The 19341-nt window shown below is 39.2% G+C and overlaps 1 protein-coding gene across 7 annotated transcripts in view; it reads left to right on the forward strand.

Moving 5' to 3' along the window:
* Atxn3 (ataxin 3) overlaps positions 1–19341 on the forward strand; it is a 37240-nt gene that overhangs the window by 13531 nt on the left and 4368 nt on the right. For 4 of the 7 annotated variants that reach the window (XM_048449466.3, XM_048449467.3, XM_048449469.3 and 1 more), the window contains 5 exons: positions 1474–1561; positions 4164–4296; positions 7150–7316; positions 8613–8709; positions 14432–14535. In XM_048449466.3, the coding sequence (XP_048305423.1) occupies positions 1474–1561; positions 4164–4296; positions 7150–7316; positions 8613–8709; positions 14432–14535 (589 nt within the window). Of the gene's footprint in view, positions 1–1473; positions 1562–4163; positions 4297–7149; positions 7317–8612; positions 8722–10004; positions 10059–14431; positions 14536–19341 lie in introns of all 7 variants that reach the window. The other 3 variants (XR_007234981.3, XR_015004514.2, XR_015004515.2) reach the window with 2 other exon arrangements.

Consider the following 19341-nt stretch of genomic DNA (forward strand, 5'->3'; position numbering starts at 1 on the left):
CTCAGTGGGTATGACCTTACTGCTCTTGCAGAGGATCTGAATTTGGTTCCTGCCACCCATAGGGTGCCTCACAACTGACTGTAACTCCAGTTCCATAGAAGCCAGTATTCCTGACCTCTGTGGGCACCAAGCACACACATGGTGCACATACATACATATACACAGAATTAACTATTTCAAAGGAAAGGGCATTATGTGTGTGAGTGTGATATATGTGTGTGTATATATACATATTTATAACTGTACTGTTAGCTTTTAACTGGCCCATCTGGAAGTAAGCCAGTCTTCAGTGATTGCTCGGTACTGTTTATCATGAGCAGGGTGGATGCTTATGATTATCACAAGGTTCTAGGTTCAATCTCCTGTTCCAAAAGCTAAGGAAAAAGCAATATTTATGTTCTCTGTAAGGTGTGTGGAGAACAGGTAAGGAGATGTGTATAGTAGCCCAGAGGTGAACTGGGACAGAAATCACCTCTGCAAAGAGCCAGGTCAATTCCATGTGACTTGTCGGCCCTCCTCCCTTGCAGTCATTGAGGGCTTATTTGTGCCTTTAGAAAATTAGGACCCAGTGTTATTTTTCTAAATAAAGTAACCACTTCATTTTTAAGACCTAGAAATGTAAAACTCGTGTGCAACTTTGTAGTGATTTGTAGGAAACATTGTTTTGAACTTTTAAAATTTATCTCTTTTTTGGGGTTTTTTACATTTTGAACTATTTTATCTTTGACAGTTAATGGAAGATGGCTAGTATTGGTCTATTGGTCCTTGGTTCTGATTTATGTTCTTGTTTAGGAACAGATTTTTAGCTAGGTATGATGGCATACACCTTTAACCAGTGCTGAAGAAGCAGAGGCGTGGTGTATCTGTTCTGAGGCTAGCCACTGATGCCTGTGTAAAGAAAGAAATGATTGGTAAAAGACCTCTCTGGCTTGTATCAAAATCCAGGAAGAGTCATTAGTTGTGCATGGAATTGAGCATGACTTAGGAACATTTTTGCATTTTTCTGTTTAAGTAAGGGCACCTCTGAGGTTGTGACTTCATGCTGTTAATCACATTCAGTGGTAGCTTAGAGGTCTTGTTAAAATGAAACAGTGATTATAAATTCTTTTCCCAGAACGTTTACCTTTTAAAAATTGGAGTCTTTTGGCCAGGTGAAAAAGTGTGTAGCTATCATTTTTTCCTATGTCAGTATGACATGAGTAGGTGTGTTTGAAACCACGTAATTATAGCTATCAATAAAGCCTTTTTAAGGTACTATCAGCTTCTGTCCTTTTAGAAGGAGTTCAAGTTAATGCCTTAATTTGTTGTACCACATTTTTTTCTAATCACAGTATTCAGTATGTTAGAAAAATCTTAGTTTGATATATTTATTTAGACATTCTAAATTTTGGTAGGTTATATGTTTAACATGAGAAATTAGTTTTGCATATAACTTTGTTCATTAACTTTAATATTAATATCTTTTTTTTCTAGTGGTTTAACTTGAATTCTCTCCTGACGGGTCCAGAATTAATATCAGATACGTACCTCGCACTATTCTTGGCTCAATTACAGCAAGAAGGTAAATAAATACCAAAAATTTTATCTTTGAAAGTAGCTTAAACGAAACCGAGTCATTATTTGTGTGTAATAGTGTGTGATCTCTGACACTAGCAGTGAATCACCCTTACAGTGTAGGTGTTCAACTCAGGGTAAAAGCTCTCTGCTTCCATCGATTAGGATGAAGAACTTGTCTTACCTATGAAGCTCTGGCTGCTTGCCTGTTTGTCATTTTCTCATTACAACTATTTCTGATGCATTGTCGCCTACTGAACCCCTCCATTTGGTTGCCATAAACCAGTGAGTCCTCTTCTCACTCTCACTGAGCCTCCTTTATTGAGGGGGCAGTTGCTTACACCCTGCCTAAATAGAACACAACAAATTTCATATGCATATGTGAAATGTAAAAGGAAAGGAAATGATTTCTTGATCTTCCTGTATCTCTACATGGCTTATTTCTTTATACCTTGCCTACTTCCTGTTTGCTCTACTATTTTTTTTTTGTAACTATTTTCATGATGAATCCTTAAAAGTAATTTCTTACTAAAATATTCACAGTGGCAGTATAACCTTATGTAAAAAATGTTGTGCTTTGTGGCGATGGGGATTGAAAACCCATGGCTATGTGCGTGTGGGGTAGAACTCTGCTCTGACCTGTATCCCCAGCTAGCAAGCTCCAGTGCTGTTGTGACCGTCAGCTACTCAGTGTTTAAGCCTCTTACCTCATTCCTGATGCTTTCTTCACACTTCAATCCGAACTGAAATCAGGTTCAATAATTGGCTTTGGTTAACTTTTCCCCCCTAAATCTACTTGACCCCTGGCTGTTCTAGTGAATGGAACCTAGGTACTTAACTAGGTTTGAGCTGATTTGGGTTTGATGTGGTGCTTGATGTCATTTTAGCCTCTGTTAACAAACAGTGCTTAGATTCCTTATGTCCTTAAATAGATACAGTGGAATTACTGCCTGTCTCACCCACTGCTTCTGTCAGGTTCCTCTTGTGTATCGTCACACCCTTTCCCATCTCATCTTCTTCCTTATGTGGCTTTCCATTGTTTTAATCACAGTCTATGATCTGTACACTCGTAATTCCAGACTTTTAGCTTTAGCTTAGACATTTCCTCTGAACACCAGTCCTGGGCTTGGCATCCTCATTTGGCAGTCCTGGAAGATTTCAAGTCAGACATGTCCAAGAAGACTTTTTTGAAAGTTATTTTAGTATTTTATGTGTATGAGCATTTTATTTAAATGTATGTCTGTACACCATGTGTGTGCCTGGTGCCCATGGAAGCCTGAAGAGAGCATCAGATCCTCTAGAACTGGCTGTGAGCCACCATGCAAGTGCTAGGAATCAAATCTGAATCCTCTGGAAAAGCAGCAAGTGGTTTTAACCACCGAACCGTCTGTCCAGTCCCAGAAGACTTGACTTCCATGGTTGTTGTTTGGTTGGTTGCTTTTGCTTGCTTACCTGTATGTGCTTTCTTTCAGGCTTTCGTTTGAGGAAGAATCCTTCTTGGACATTAGTTTCTATATGTTATGTTGATAAAGCAGCCAGAACGCTTTTATAAAAACTTAATGTATATTATGATCACACATTTACTTTACCAAGTAGTAGTTTTCTAACACACTGAAAATTAATTCAGAGTCTTAAATAAAATCAAGAATTAGTATGGTGTCTGCATAATGCAGAATATCTTCTCTTCATAGTGAGCGGACATACTGATTCTAGGGGTTTAGAAACAGGTTTATTAGCAAAAAACACATCAAGACATCTGAACTCTGAATAAGCTTGTCCTTGCCAAAAGAAATTGTATTGAATGTATTCTTTTAGTGAACAGCCTCTCAATCTTTGTTTCACTGAAGTTCAAGAAAATCAATGATAGAAAACATTTAATAAGTTGAACTTAGTTGTAGCTGAGAAAACCTGTCTTATTAGGTGTGTATTTATTAAAATTTGCATTGTACCAGTGTATTGTTTCCCAAATCGTGGGGCACATTGACACACTGACTATATTTGAGGTTCTGGCTTCCCAGCTCCTGTTTTCAGTTAGAAAACTGGCTTCCCAGCTCTGTGGATGGGGCAGGGAGCAGGGTGAGGAACTGCCATTTCCAGCATATATTCCAGCCACTTATTTTATCCATGTTGCCAGTCATTGAATATATTCACCAAAAGTGACTTCACGCCTGCCACTTGAGGAAGGTTTCTTTATTGCTGTTCAATAATTAAAGATACCAACACAGATGGGTAAATGATTGACAGGCCCTATGGCACTGGGAAGTGGCAGAGCTGGGATTGAACAAAAGCCATTGGGTCCAAGTCCTTTTCTCTACTCCTCCTTTACTTGCCTGCCTGTTCACTTTTAGCAAGTAGGCATGTGGTAAGATTCCGCCTTTCTAGGGCCCTTGTAGACAGGTCTGGTTTTGTCTCTGTGGCCACCGAGTCTGACCGATGGGAGCAGTGAGACTCGATCCTGATCCAGGTGAGAGTCATCACATAAGTTAGGCCCTTCTGAATTTCACCTCTTGTTTTTCCTTCTGTACTCTGCCACCTTTCTGTCAACTATCATTTCAGATGAAGTTTGAACCTCCTACTAGTTGTTTTAGTTTATTTTTGCCTCTTTTTAGGTTATTCTATATTTGTTGTTAAGGGTGATCTGCCAGACTGCGAAGCTGACCAACTTTTGCAGATGATCAAGGTCCAACAGATGCATCGACCAAAACTTATTGGAGAAGAATTGGCGCAACTGAAAGAACAGAGGTAAATTTTAGTGCTATTTTGTAATATATGATGTAGCATGCTCTCAGAAGAATTAAATGTCCATGCTTACACTTTGTGCCTGTGTGAGTGCCCACCAAGGCCAGTATTGGTATTGGATCTGGTGGAGCTAGAGTTACAGGTGATTGTGAGTTGCAGGATGTGGGTGCTGGGAATTGAACTTGCCCTTTGGAGAGCATGAAGTGATACTAACTACTGAGCCATCCCTCCATACACTACATATACTGCTTGTAGTTAATGTGTGCTCATAGACTGCCAGAGGTTAGTTGTTTTATTTTTTTAATCTTATTTTTATTTTGTGTATTTGTTTTTATGGAGCTAGGAATTAGCCTCATGTTCATACTAGGCAAATATTCTATTCAGTTATGCCCAATCCCCTACTTTCATTTCATTTATTCATTAAAAACTTGGCCGTTTTATTAATTATGTGGACATACTTTGATGGGGGACAGGGAATTCAAGACTTTGATATGCTTATGTAATTTTACTTTATTTTAAAGTATTATTTATTTAGCAATTTTATACATGTATATAATTATTTTTATTATGTTCATCACTCATTACCCTCTCCTAACCCCTTCCTGTCCCCTTTGAATCTCTTTACCTTTCCAGCATGTCCCCTTCCTGTTCTCTTCTGTTTTTTTTTTTTATTTTCTTGCTCACTGAGTATAATTAATGTTGCTTCATGGACAACCCTATACCACTATACCACTGTGGTATAGTAATTTTTCTTCAGTATCTATACTCCTCCTACCTTAACAGTGATAAATGCGAAGTAGCTCTTTAGCTAGGGGAGCCTCATGAGTGCTCCCCTATCCATGCAGGCGTGTTGATTGCTTGAACTTTGTGAAAGTTTTGTGCTGGTAACCATCGCTGCTGTGTATGAGTGTAACAGCCATGTCACGGTCAGAAGACAGCATTTCTCAGCATCCCTTCCTAATCTCCTGCTCTTCACATTCTTTCTGCTCTGAAGTTCCTTGAGGGTTGATAGAGATCCTCTTTAAGTTTGAGCACTTAACAGTCACTTCTTCTCAAGTACTTTAAAGGCTTCTGAATCTTTGCCTTAGCTGCTATCTACTACCCAACCCTCCCCCAAAGCAGTTTTTCTGATCAAGAACAAATCTGTAGGTCTAAATGTATTTGGAAGGGTGTTTGACCTGTCCATTAGTAAAACATAGTAGTTTTGCCCCTACCTAGGGCCTATGACCTGATCAGCCATATGACCTATGGGCTTTTGATAGGTTTATGGTACCAGGCATGAATTACTTTCTGAGGTGTGACCCTCAGATTCTATCAAAAAATGGTTCTGCCAGGCATGGTGGCACATGTCTTTAATACCAGCACTCGGGAGGCAGATACAAATGGAGTTCTCTAAGTTTGAGACCAGCCAGGTCTATATATTGAGTTCTAGGACAGCCAGAGTCACCTACATAGTGGGATCCTGTCTCAAATAAAATAAAATAAAAAGAAAAGTGGATGAGGAAGAAAAAAAAAAGTGGTTGATTTCCCTCCAAAATAGTCATGTCATCTTGTCTGGCAATATATTACAGTGTAGCATGACGGGGCCTGATTAAGACTGGCAATGATTTTTCTCTTCCAGCAGCCTCCGTAGGACCTTCCAGCACTATGAAAGCTGGTCCGCAAAGTGGAAGCTTCCAGCTCAGTTCCTGCTTGATTTCTCTCTGTTATGTAACCAAAGTGTGTGATGTCTCCACCAATTAGATCTATAGACCTAAATGTGTTTATAAGGCAGTTTGATATGTCCACTTATTGTTGGAGGAGCCTGTGTATTTATTTGATTTTTGAAATAAGATCTCTCCAGGCACTGGTGGCTCAGGCCTTTAATCTCAGCATTCGGGAGGCAGAGGCAAGTGGATCTCTTGAGTTTGAGTCCAATCTGGTCTACAAAACAAGTTCCAGGACAGCCAGTGTTGTAACACAGAGAGACCCTGTCTTGAAAAACAAAACAAAACAAACAAAAAAAAAAAATGGAAAGAGTGAAAAAGAAATAAAATCTTAAGTAGCTCTGGCTGGCTAGGATTAAAAATGTGTGTGCCGCCATGCTCTTTTGTTTGTGATGCAGTAGGTCAAATCCAGGCGTTTTGTGTATCCTAGGCAAATATTCTACCTCCTGTGCTATATCTCTTGAATATACCTCCCTCATCCGAAAATGAGTTGTTAGAGTTACTAATTACTATTATTATTATTATTTGTAGTGTTTGTGCTCAAATCCTAAGTTTCATGCATACACTTTACCATTGAGCATCATCTGGGTCATGGCCATCCATTCCCTACCCCTATTTCTAATGACAGGTGTCATTAAGTTGCCCAGTTGTCAACTTTGACATCCTTTTTTCTTCACCTCCCAAGTAGTTAATAAACCGGCATAAGCAAGGCTGTGTTTTAGTGAAGTTTATGGACTGAGCATAAATGAATTGCTTAAATATCTCGGCTTAGATTCATATTACAACTCAGTTGTTCTGTTAGTGAACTTTATTTTCAAGAGTATGTTTTTTGTCTAAAATCTTTAGTTTGTAAGTGCCTTTAGTTTTATCTAAAGTTGAAGACTATGGACCGGAGAGATGGCTCAGTGGCTAAGAGCACTGGCTGCTTTTCCAGATGTCTTAGGTTTGGTCCTCAGCTCTCACCTGGTAGCTCACAACTTTCCATAACTCTAGTCTCAGGGTTTCTAACACCCTCTTCTGGCCTCTCAGGCACTGAATACAATGTACAAGATGTACATGCAAACAAAATACACATACACATAAAACTTTTTTAATGAAAAATAAAATTGAAGAGCAGGCTATAATTTTTATGAATGCATTTGTTGCTTAGTGTTCTCAAAGCAGATCTGGAGCGAGTCCTAGAGGCGGCCGATGGGGCGGGGGTGTTGGATGAAGATGAGGATGATTTGCAGAGAGCTCTAGCGATAAGTCGCCAGGAAATCGACATGGAGGATGAAGAAGCTGATCTCCGCAGGGCCATTCAGCTCAGTATGCAAGGTATGAGCATTTGGGATGTATTTCAGTCATCTTTGGAGAACTGGTTCAAGTTGTTCTTAGCTTTTCAGAAAATTACTGTGCTCTTGGAAGTTCTTTAAGAGTTCCTGCTAAAGCAATAGTTCTTGAATTTCGGTATTTCTTTTAGATTTCCCTGATCTCGAATCACTTTTATAACCTATATTATACTAGGACTGTTATTTGTTGTGTTTAATACAACCGTAATTTTACTTCTGATTATGTTATTTGATTACAATACTGAACTGATACAATAACTAAATGAATTAATCTTCCAGTGGCTAGATGATCCTTAGCCAGCTGTTTTAACAAATGCATGCCAGTGGATAACCCGTCCTTCCCGGCTGTACAACTTAGTACTTAAGCCCTCTTTGGAGGGATACACCTTTTTCACTGATGTAAGCCCATCAGTGGAGAGGAGAGATGATGAACCCCTTGGGATTGCCGGCAGGGAAAAGTGTTGAGACATACAAAGCAGTTTACTGAGAGCAGGAAGTGCTTTATTTTTGTGATTTTTCTTTTAATTTAATTTATATAAAGCTACTTCTACTTTTAATAAGATTGTTCATCATCTGAATTCCTTAAATGTCTTAGTGCATTGAGGGTCCGTTAATATAGTCATTACTGTTACTCTAGACTCCTCACCTCCAGGCCTGTCTCTGCATATTCCTTGGAGCGTGGAGTTCCATATTTTATTAGCATGGGCCTGCTGGGTTATTGCAGTAATGCACAGAAAACCATCTTGCCATTGTCACAGTTTGTACGGGATCTGTGTTTGGTACAGTTACTGATGAGAACTTAGAAGCAAGTTGTTGGGAACAGAGTAAGGGTGTGTCATGGTCGTCCAAACAGACTGCTTCGAGGAATACCATGCCTTTGAAGGTGTAGATGCAGTTTGGCGAAGTTAAAGGGCACATAAATGTGGTCTTTAAGACTTCTCATACCGGGTGGACTGTGAACTCGTATTCTCACATCTGCATCACAAATGGCATCATCCACGGTTGCAGTAACACATTAGGTTTTCCCTGAGACTTCCATAGCCTTTTTACATTTTCAGAACAGTAGTGGGATGTTCTTAAGAAAAAACTTTTGGGCTGGAGAGATGGCTAAGAGGTTAAGAGTGTTAATTGCTCTTCCAGAGGTCCTGAGTTCAATTCCCAGCTGCCACATAATAGCTCATAATCATCTATAATGAAATCTGGTGCCTTTTTCTATCTTCCTCAGGAAGAACAAATATACTGCTGCTTGAACAGGTATATAAAATGATTGGCTTTTTTTTAGGTAGTTCCAGAAATATGTCTCAAGATAGTCCACAGACATCAAGTACCAGTCTTACTTCAGAAGAGCTGCGGAAGAGGAGAGAAGCCTACTTTGAAAAGTAAAGTAGTTGGTACAGATTAAAGTTACATATTTAATACTTGCTTATTTTGTCTGTTTCTAAGTTACTGTTTACTGCCTGAACCTATGAATGTGTGTGTGTGTGTGTGTGTGTGTGTGTGTGTGTGTGTGTGTGTATAAAATTTTGCAGCAAATAAAGTGTGAAATATTTAACAGTTTTAGAGAAAAACCTTTGCCCAATCTTGGGTACATTTACATGGACTTGGATAAAGGAAACCTTGTGGGATTTTGCTTATCAGAAGGAAAATGGACTTAGGACAGGAAAGAATTACTGCGTATTGATCTATTGGCCCTGCTAATCCTCCCGTCAGTTAACAGGGAAACAGCATTTGAGGGAGAGGGCTATCTTCCCAAGTACAGGCAGTAGGTGGTTTGTAGTCCTGCTGGTTGTCTCTTTAGGAGGCTCAAGGCCCATTAGTATCAGGAGCATAGAAACCATCAATCTGAACCATAAACTCCCCAAACCACATGGTGTACTCAGTTTGTAAGTACTAAAAATAAATATTTACACTTTTTTTTCTTGTTGTTGTTGTTTTGTTTTGGTTTTTGGTTTTTTGAGACAGGATTTCACTGTAACTTTGGAGCCTGTCCTGGAACTAACTCTTGTAGTAGACTAGGCTGGCCTCGAACTCAGAGATCCTCCTGCCTCTGCCTCCTGAGTGCTGGGATTAAAGGAATGCCCCACCACTGCTTGGTTATTTCCTTTATAGTGTCTTTCTTTCTAGTAATTGCTGTTCACAAATCTTTTATTTTTTGGATAGAGTTTTCTCATGTGGTCTGGCTGGCCTTAAACTCCTGGCTGTCTTTCTACTTCAGCTTCCCTTGTGCTAGGATTACAGATATATGCCATCATCTTTAGCTTTTTTATTATTTTTAAACCAAACTCGACCTTAAAGGTGATAGATAATATGATCAATAATATGATCAATAATAGATAATTGAACCCTCTGATCTCAGGTCAGAAAGATGAGGCCAGAGATGGACTCTACAGTTACATATCTCGTCTCATCAATCAGTGAAGTTCTCATTTCACATTTCAAGTTCTCTGAATGTCTGGAACACAACTTGGTGGAGAGTGCTCACCCAGCCTGTGTAAGGCTAGGGCTTCCCTCCAGCACAACAGCAGCGGCCACACATCAATCAGCACCTCTGAACTTGAGCAGCCACATCTTAGACTCATAGTTGGCAAATTAGTGGTATAAAGTTTGGACCATTTTGCCTCTGCTGGTATTGTGAAGATAATGTTTACCTTTTTCTGTTTTCTGTTTTTTTAAGTCACAACTCAGAAGTATATGAAGGAAAGTTCTGAACAGCTGACATCCTCTTAATGTGAGATATTTCTAGTCTTTATTCAGTGACTGATTTATAGATTTAATTATATTTACATTTTAAAATAGTGCTTATTAGTGCTTTTCATGTCCTTTTGAATTTTAGCATTAACTATTACTTTTTAAATTATGATAAGCTTTAGATTTATGCATAATACACCCATCTAAATATAAATATAATCAAGTACTCAGTTGGTAAGTACCAGCACATGACCCAGGTATTATGCCTCTGACTCCCATTCTTTCCCTTCTCCCACAGGCTTGGACTTGTAAAGTCATAGTCATCATGCCATTGCTGTTTAGTATGTGCCTCCAAAATATTTGGGGTTGTTTGTTTTCTGTGAGGTTGCTTTGATTTTGTTTCTGTGTTGGTTTTTGATTTGTTACTCACTGCCTGGGTTAGTCCTAAGCTTCCACTCATCCTGAGTCTCATTGCCCAGTGGTGGATTGCCAGTCTGCACACCACACCTGGATTGTCTGTTTTCCTTTTGTTTTCCCCCAATAAATGCTGTTTTCACAAAATAATATTGATAGTCAACAATTTTATATACTTAAGTAGGCAAAATTAGTATTTTAGAAATTTTTTAATATGTTCCCACTATACCTTCCTTCAATATATAACATTCAATATGTTAGTGACTGCATATATTCCCCTTTTGTCATATGTATATTTATATTCTCTTTCTGTGTATGTGTATGTGTATGTGAGAGAGAGTGAGAAAGTGTATGTGTGTGTGTGTGTGAGAGAGAGAGAGAGAGAGTGTGTGTGTACACTATGCATGGCACACAAGTCATTTGGAAGGAGTTGGTACCTCTTCCTCTACTGTGTGGGTCCTATGACTTAAACTCAGGTCGTCAGACTTAACAGTAAGAGTCTTCACTTGCTGAGCCTTGTTTCCAACCCTTTTCTTTTATTTAGACATTTTGTTAACTTTCTTGAAATAAAAATTTGAAACTTCCAGTAGGTTTGAACTTTTAGTAGCAGTAAAGGTAATTCAGTAACATCCCGTGATGAAGATTAAGCTATAACCATCACAACTTAAGAAACATAACTAGTGCTTTTGAGATGATAAAGATTTTGGTCAACTTTGCACCCTCTTAAAAAGCAGTTTGAGTATGAGCATGCCTCTTTTCTAGTCATTGATTGTGTGTTGAAGTTGTTTCTAGCTTTAGTCTTTTATCCTCTGTTGAGAACTTAAAGACAGCCAGGCACTGTTCTAGTTAGTCACGTAGCACTGAGATGAATTAAGGGCTAACTTTGTGGTGTTTATTTTTAACATCAACTAGCGTTTAAAAGTGCTAGTTTACTGAAGTTTAAGAACGGTGCCAAGGGTCTGAGGATGGCTCATTGGTTTAACATGCATGCTGCACTTGCTATTACTCAAACCCTTGGTTGCTTAGCTGGAATAGTTCTCTGCCTCTCTAGATTATTCTGTTCTTGGCCTTCTTTCCCTCTCCAGACTGGCATGGTTCTAACTTGTTACTCACAGTTCATCGCTGCCTGTCACTATTGAGTGTTAAAAGCCTCATACTTAATGTAGACATCAAATAAAACACATTTATAGGATTTCTGTTTTTGTGTAAAAAAATTACTACTAAAAATAACCTATTATAAATTCATAGTTTATGAGTAAGGGTCAGTAAGTATTATCTCCTTGACATGACATTTTTTTTCTAGCAATGATCTGTATATATGTTTATCAGTCATAAAACCCTAAGCCACAGTCCATACCAGCACCATTAATACTTGCTGTTGGGAGCATAGAATTAAGTGATGGGTCTGAAGACTATCAGCTGCTATGTGTTCTACAGATATTTGTTAAAATCATTAATGTCTTCTTTATGTATAGCTTCGAATGCTGTAGTCTTCCTGTTACAAGAAATAGTGTTTCCCAGTAGAAAACATCCATAACCAAGGATTGTCATGATGTTTTGATTGCTTAATACTTATGCAGTCACTTTAATGGCTTGACTTAGTTTATTAGGCAGTTCAGTTTAAGAAGCAAAAATGGAGCTGGAAGGTGGTGGCGCACTTAGGAGGCAGAGGCAGGCCGATCTCTGTGAGTTCGAGGCCAGCCTGATCTACAAGAGTTAGTTCCAGGACAGGCTCCAGAGCTACAGAGAAACTCTGTCTTGATTTAAAACAAACAAACAAAATCCAGAAATAGCTTTAATCCCAGCACTTGAGAGGCAGAGACAGTCAGATCACTGACTTCAAGCCCCCCTGGTCTACAAAGCAGGTTCCAGGATAGAATTGTTACACAGAGATTTTTGTCTTGAAAAACAAAAAAGAAAGAGAAACAGGTAAGAGTGCTTAAACAAAACACTAATTAATAATGAAATTAGAGGCTTATAGTGTTAGGGAGTTCTGAACCAGGCTTCTGAAGTGTAGAGCAGTTTGTGAGAAGGGCTGTGACCACTCCTGACTAGGATGACAGGGATCAGATAACCCCCACATGACTGACATCAAGATTCAGAGGACCATATACTCTGTTCTCACTCTGAGGGCACCTACCCATACATAATCTAAAACATTTTTATGTTTTATATATAAATATATTAAATTAGAAAAACATTTTCTTCAATTTTATTTTATATGTGTGGGTATTTACCTGCATGTATATATGTGTACCATGTGCATGCAGTGCCTGCGGAGGCCAGAAGAGAGTATTAGAACCCCTGAACCTGGGGCTGGGGTTACAGATGGTTGTGAACTGCCTTGTAGATGCTGGGGATTGAATCCAAATCGTCTGAAGAGCAGCCAGTGCCCTTAACTGCTTAATCATCTCTCTAGCCTCTAACTAAATCTTTTTCTTTTTTGGTTTTGATTTTGTTTGTTTGTGGGTTTTTTTTTTTTTTTTTTTTGAGGCAGGGTTTCTTTTTGTAGTCCTGGCGGTCTTAGAACTCACTATGTAGACCAGGCTGACCCCAAACTCACAGAGACTTGCCTTTGCTTTTGGAGTGCTGAGTTTAAAGATGTGCACCATCACATATAACTCCCTAACTAAATCTTAAAACAAACAAACAAGAAATAAAAATAAACAGATATAACCGTGATCCTGGAATCAGGAAGCCATATAGTTGTCAAGACTTTCTGGTCTCACTGAAACAGCCATGAGATATAGGAGTCAGGGCTGAATCTCCTTGCCTTTGCTTATCAGGAAAATAATTGTGTCTCATTGACTCATTTCTGCCCTTTGTAGCTCATGTGAGTACTTACTCTGTGACCAGAAACCAGGCTCTTGCTCTGCAGCCTCTGTAGACTGATGCATGATGGGTAGGGCGCTGAGGACCTTGTTCTATAGCAGCGTCCTCAGTGCTTCAGAGTGTTTGTTTCAAGGGTGGCAGCTGATTTTCTTCCCATTTTACATAATTTAAAATTATAATAACTCCATGAATATGTACAATAAATATGTCAGTTAAATGAAAAATTAAAAGTAGATTAAAGGTTTTCCCTCTATCAGACTTAGATTTTTTTAAAATTTTTTTTTGTGATTTATTTATCTTTTATTTTATGTACATTGGTGTGAAAGTGTCAGATCCCCTGGAACTGGATTTTCAGACAGTTGTGAGCTGCCATGTGGGTGCTGGCAATTGAACCCGGGTCCTCTGGAAGAGCAGTCAGTGCTCTTAACCACTGAACCATTTCTCCAGCCCCCAGACTTAAATTTTTAAGTGGAGGAAGACAAGGGCATGGGGGAGCCTCCATGATGTTCCCGGATCCCCAGAGCTCTGGCCATGCTCCAGCCATGTTTGAAGGAAGGCACACACAGCAGAAGGCCAACAGAGAGAAGATGGAGTTCTACTCTCCGAGTTGTCTTGTTCCTCACATAGAAAGCTCAGAACTGAGAAGGACAAGCTGTGTGTGATGTTGCCTGGTGTACTTATGAGGTGGAGGCCGGCAGTACTAGAGTTCAAGGTCATCTTAAGCTAGCAACCTGACCAGAAGCTTTTTTCAAAATTGAGAGGAACACTAGAAAAAAACATGCTGTGTATAATAGAATTTGGCCCTTTTAAAATCAGATATAACTTTGTAATCTGACTTCTTAATCTCGGTCATTTTTAGATTTTCCTTGTTTTTATTTTTTTCATTTTAGTTTTCTGTAAACCTTAATCATTTGCATATGAATAAATACTAGTGAACCTTATACAGGAAATGAAAATACCTACTTGTCTGATAACTCAAATATGTAGGGTTTTAGAATAAAAATTTTGACACTTTTATACTTGTAATTGTCAAACTAATTCTCATGTTCTGAGTGTTCAGGCCAGTGCCATTTTGATTTATGGAACAGCCTACACGAATAAGTATTCTCATGGAATATTTATTTCTTGGGTATCGTTTTAACAGATACTCACTTTTGAATATTTCAGGCAACAACAGCATCAACATCAACAGGAGATAGACCGACCTAGGCAGCTTTCTTATCCTTGTGAAAGACCGACCACAAGTTCAGGAGGACTTGGGAACAGCCAAGGTATGAATGACTCTGAGCGTCCACCTTGATTGTTATCAAATGCTTTACTTGACATCCAAGGTTCATGTCATTTTTACTTCATATTTTCTTCCTTCTTTAATTGTATTGAAACTCGTAAATGAATTTGTAATCTACTGAGTTCCTCTGAAGAAAGAAGTAGACAGACTAAAACACTTGGCAAATATCTGTCTGTCTGTCTGTCTGTCTTATCTATCTATCTGTTTAATAATTTCACTATGTGGCTAAGGCTAGTGTGGAACTTCTACACTGGCACCAGCATGCCCTGGTTGGTTTTAAATCACAGACATATGACTTGAACTTCACAGCACATTCTTTAAAAATCCTCCAGAGATGGCCCAGAGATGATGAATATTAGTAAGTGGGAAATAAATACCTTTTCCCACCTAATAATGGAAAACATGCTTTAGTGTAATCTAGATAGTAACTGGAATTTGGGGTTACTTACTATAGTAGGCCTTGATTTAATAGGTCTTAACTTGAGCCAAGTCTTGGTAGAAGTTGAATGGAAAAGAAACCCTGTCTGTGGGAGGACTTCATGGAGAATCTATGCAGAAATCTCAGAATTTTACTGTAACAAATGCCAATAAATTGTTAAAGAATTGTTGGTATGTCTCCCACTAGAGAACACATTATAAAGACTCTTGTGTCCAGCTGCAGCGGGCACCTGCAGTCGATGTACACATACCCCCACACAGACACCTTTTAAGGTTCACAAAACACAGACTTGAGTAAGATTTGCAGTTTGACAATGCCCAAGTATCCAGGGTTCAGCTGAAAATCACCGTTATACCAGAACCAGAAAAGGAGGAGCCACATGGACAATTTTAATCCTTTTTTTTTTGAGGCGGAGTCTCACTAGCTAGCCCAGACTAGCCTCAAATTCACCATTGTCCTACTTCTGAGTGCTGAGATTATAGTCATGCTCTGCCACACCTTGATTCCACATACACATTTGAGAGCAGAAAAATTCCTGAAAACTAGAAACCTATAAACTGAAGAAGTTGAATGAACCCAAAAAAATACATACCAAGACTCATAGACTTCTGAAGATGCTATCCCAGATTAGCAAGAAATAACCTTCCCCACAGCAGTTTGAGACACAGCCTTCCCCTATGAATGAAGGAGCAGACAGTGTGTTTTAAAGTGCTGAAAGAAAATTTTAAACCTAGGGTTACATATGCAGTAATTAACATACTCTTTAGAATTGAGAAAAATGGCTCCAACAGTCCTTAAAGACTAAAGAAAGGGAGTCTAATGTGATGGCGCTTGCCTTTAGTTCCAGCACCTGGGAGGTGAGTTCCAGGACAGCCAGCACCACACAGAGAAACCCTGTCTCAAAAAACAAAACAGAAAGCTAAAGAATAGAGTGGCCTAGGAAGATCAGCTATCATCAGAGCCAGGACGAGCCATCAGTTACAGAGACCCACAACTGGACAGTGTGCACAGAATGAGAGACCTTGGAGGACCATAAATGGGATGTCTCCATCAAATTCAGCCCCTTAGGGCCCAGAAAACTTTGAGGAGGGGTGGCAGAAAGATGGTAAGGACCAGTGGGGATGGAAGATACCAGGAAAACACTGCCTTCCAGATCCAACAGAACTGACACACAAACAAACTCAGAGATGGTGGCAGCATGCACAGAGTCTCCACAAGTCCAAGCTTTGTGGGGTCTCAGTGCTGAGATGGGGAAGTGAATGTGATCTATCCCTAACTCAGAAGCTGTCTCCAATGGACACCACTCACAGAAGAAAAGCTAGTTTTCTGCATTAGAATCTCATTGGGGGTACCAATCACATACAAGAGCAGGCCATTCAAAACAAGCTAAATGCTCTTTTGAAGAATTTTTGTCTCTTAATACTTTGGCTTTTTTTTTTAACTTTACTAGTCTTTTGCTTCTGTATTACAGTTTCTGATTTTGTGTTTTTATGAGTTTTATGTGTGCATGTTTGTCTCTGCATGTGTATGTATGTCTAGTGTGCTTTTTTGTGTGTTGTGTGTTTCCTTTGTTCTGTGAAGTTTTTTGTTTGTTTGCTTGTTTTTCTTTTTTCTTTTGGTTTTTAGGGACTGGGTTTCTCTGTAGCTTTGGAGCCTGTCGTGGAACTTGCTCTTGTAGACCAGGCTGGCCTTGAACTCACAAAGATCTGCCTGCCTCTGCCTCCCCAAGTGCTGAGATTAAAGGTGTGCACCATCACTGCCTGGCTTTGTTCTTATTTTGTTTTTTAGATTTTTCTGTTCCTTTTCTTGGGCATGAAATCGGGTGGGTGGGAAGGTGGGGAGGATTTCTGAGGTGAGGGAAGAGAAACCACGATCAGACTATATTGTATAAAAAAGAATCTATTTTCAATTTAAAAAAAACTAAAGAAAGTTCTCAAAACAGAAAAGAAATGATGATGTTGAGGCAAGGTTGGGAAGAGTGGATGATATTAAATGCATTTCTCTCCTTTTGAGGGTGAGCTCTCTCTGGTGCATTTTAACTGGGAATAGCAACTTCAGAAAGTAATTCGAATGCTTCCTAAAAACCTGAATATACACCAAGACACCTTTAATCTTGGCACTCCAAAGGCAGAAGAAGCAGGTGGATTTCTTTGAGTTCAAGGCCGTCCTACTCTACACAGTGAGTTCCAGGCCAGCCAGGGTTATATACTGAGACCCTGTCTCAAGAAAATAAGCAAACTGAATACATAATGACCATATGACTCAACAGTTATACTCATAGGTATGTATGCCATAGATTTAAAAATGTATGTTTGCACAAAGTATATATACAAATATTCATAGCTATTTTATTGATTTTAATCAAAATTTGGAGACAACTAGTATGCCATACATTCGGTGAATAAATGGTTAAACAGCCTCTAGTGCTTCATGCCATAGAGTACTACTTTCAAGATTAAAAAGAATCACTCTTGATGCATGCAGCATCTGGGCTGCATCTCAGAATCATTATGCCAGGTTGAAGACAGTCTGGAAAGGTTTTGAGCTGAGGTGCCTTTTGGGTAGCATGCTAAAACTCCCAGATGTATTCAGATAGAGAACAAGATACTGTGGGCAGCAATATAGACAAATGGTGGAAAGTTTAACTGGGCATGAATAGAAAGTAATGCAGGAGGGAGAGATTTGTGGTGCTTTATAGTTATTGGGTTTTTGTAGTACCTAGGATCAAACCTGGGGCTTGGTGCATGTGAGGCAAGGAGTATACCTGAGTGCCTCAATTTAGACAGTTTAAGGATTACTCCAAACAGAATGCTGGGGAATGAAGTACTAATAGACACAGAAAAGCTGGGTTTGGGTAGGCCATGTACTCTGATGAAGATGCACCACCAGCAGTCCGGAAGCTCAGTGCCTTTATTAAATATAGGACAAAAGAGGAGGAGGCATGTGCATACATGTCAGGGTGGGGTGGGGTGGTTTAGTTAGCTAATGTTGATTAGATGGTCTCTGTAGGGGATCAGTCTCAGGTTGCAGTCATCTAAAAGGAATTACACTGATAGTTTCTGCTCACACTGGTTTTAGCTAATGATTAGTGATTCATCTTTAACATCCCTACTTGGACCAGGAGAAGGCTTTAACGTTTCGCTTGGACCAGAAGAACATTCCTCTGAACCTGACCCCGGACAGGCTTTGCCCTTCCCATGTGTCTGAAACATTAGGGCTCCTGATATGGTTGTGCTCGTATTGATAATACACATGCATGCAGGATGTCATCCTTTCCCCACAATTTAGTCTTGGTAGTGGTGGTGATGGTGGTAGGTAGGAGTTTGCATGTGTGATAAATGCCATATTAGGCATTTAACCAAACAAAACAAAGAACCGACAAATGGAAGCGGTGTTTTAAAGTCATGTAGAACTACCAACATTGTCTGTGTTTTAGTTTGAGCTTTAGTTATAGAAGATGTAACTGTTGGGAGAAATTGAACTGACAGGTCCACAGGGCCCTTGTCTTTGCAACTTCCTATGAATTTTTTAATTGTTTACAAATAAAAAGGTTTTCTAAAAAGTCTGATTTGTTAATAAACACAATAAATTTCAAATGTGTTATGGTAAATGAAAAATTCTACATTCAGAAGACTAAATACACCATATGAGACCATGACTTGCCAGACAGGCTGAACTGTAAACAGACATCTGGCTGTACTTTGGATTAGCCGCAAAATTACTGGACAAGGAGGAGCAAAAGCTTGTGTCTTATGGTATTTTGTTCTCTATCCATTTGTAGATTTTAAAGTGACACACAAGTAGCATGTGAATTACAAAGTCAATAAAAGGAAACTAGGGCCAGCAAGAGGGCTTAGCACGGAAAGATGCTTGCTGCCAAACCTGACTACCTGGGTCCAGTCACCAGAACCCACTTGCTGGAAGGAGGGCACTTGTCCTTCTATCTTCAGACCTCTACACTGGTCATGCATGACACAGCATGCCTGCAGATTTACAAAGTTAATTCTTTTAAAAAAATGAAAAAGGAAAAATAAGTATTCAAGTTGAAATGTATTTCCTAAGCATTTGCTCTTTTTTTCTTCATTTTGGCTAAGTTTCATGTAGTTCGAATTGGATTCAAATGTTTTACAGTCAAGGACAACCTTGAACTTGATTCTCGTGCCTCTTTCTTGAGTCCTAGGATGAGAGGAGTATGTCTCCATGCCTTCTTTTATACCATGCTATGGATTGAACCCAGGGCCTTAATTCATGCTGTGCAAGCACTCTACCAATTAGCTACACCACCTCTAATTCAAAAGTTTGCCTTTTGATGATTGAGAATCTTCCAGCAGTGTTTCTGAGAACTCTGTT

This window comes from Myodes glareolus, chromosome 11, assembly GCF_982192425.1.
Source record: "Myodes glareolus chromosome 11, mMyoGla1.1, whole genome shotgun sequence".
NCBI classification, from domain to species: domain Eukaryota; kingdom Metazoa; phylum Chordata; class Mammalia; order Rodentia; family Cricetidae; genus Myodes; species Myodes glareolus.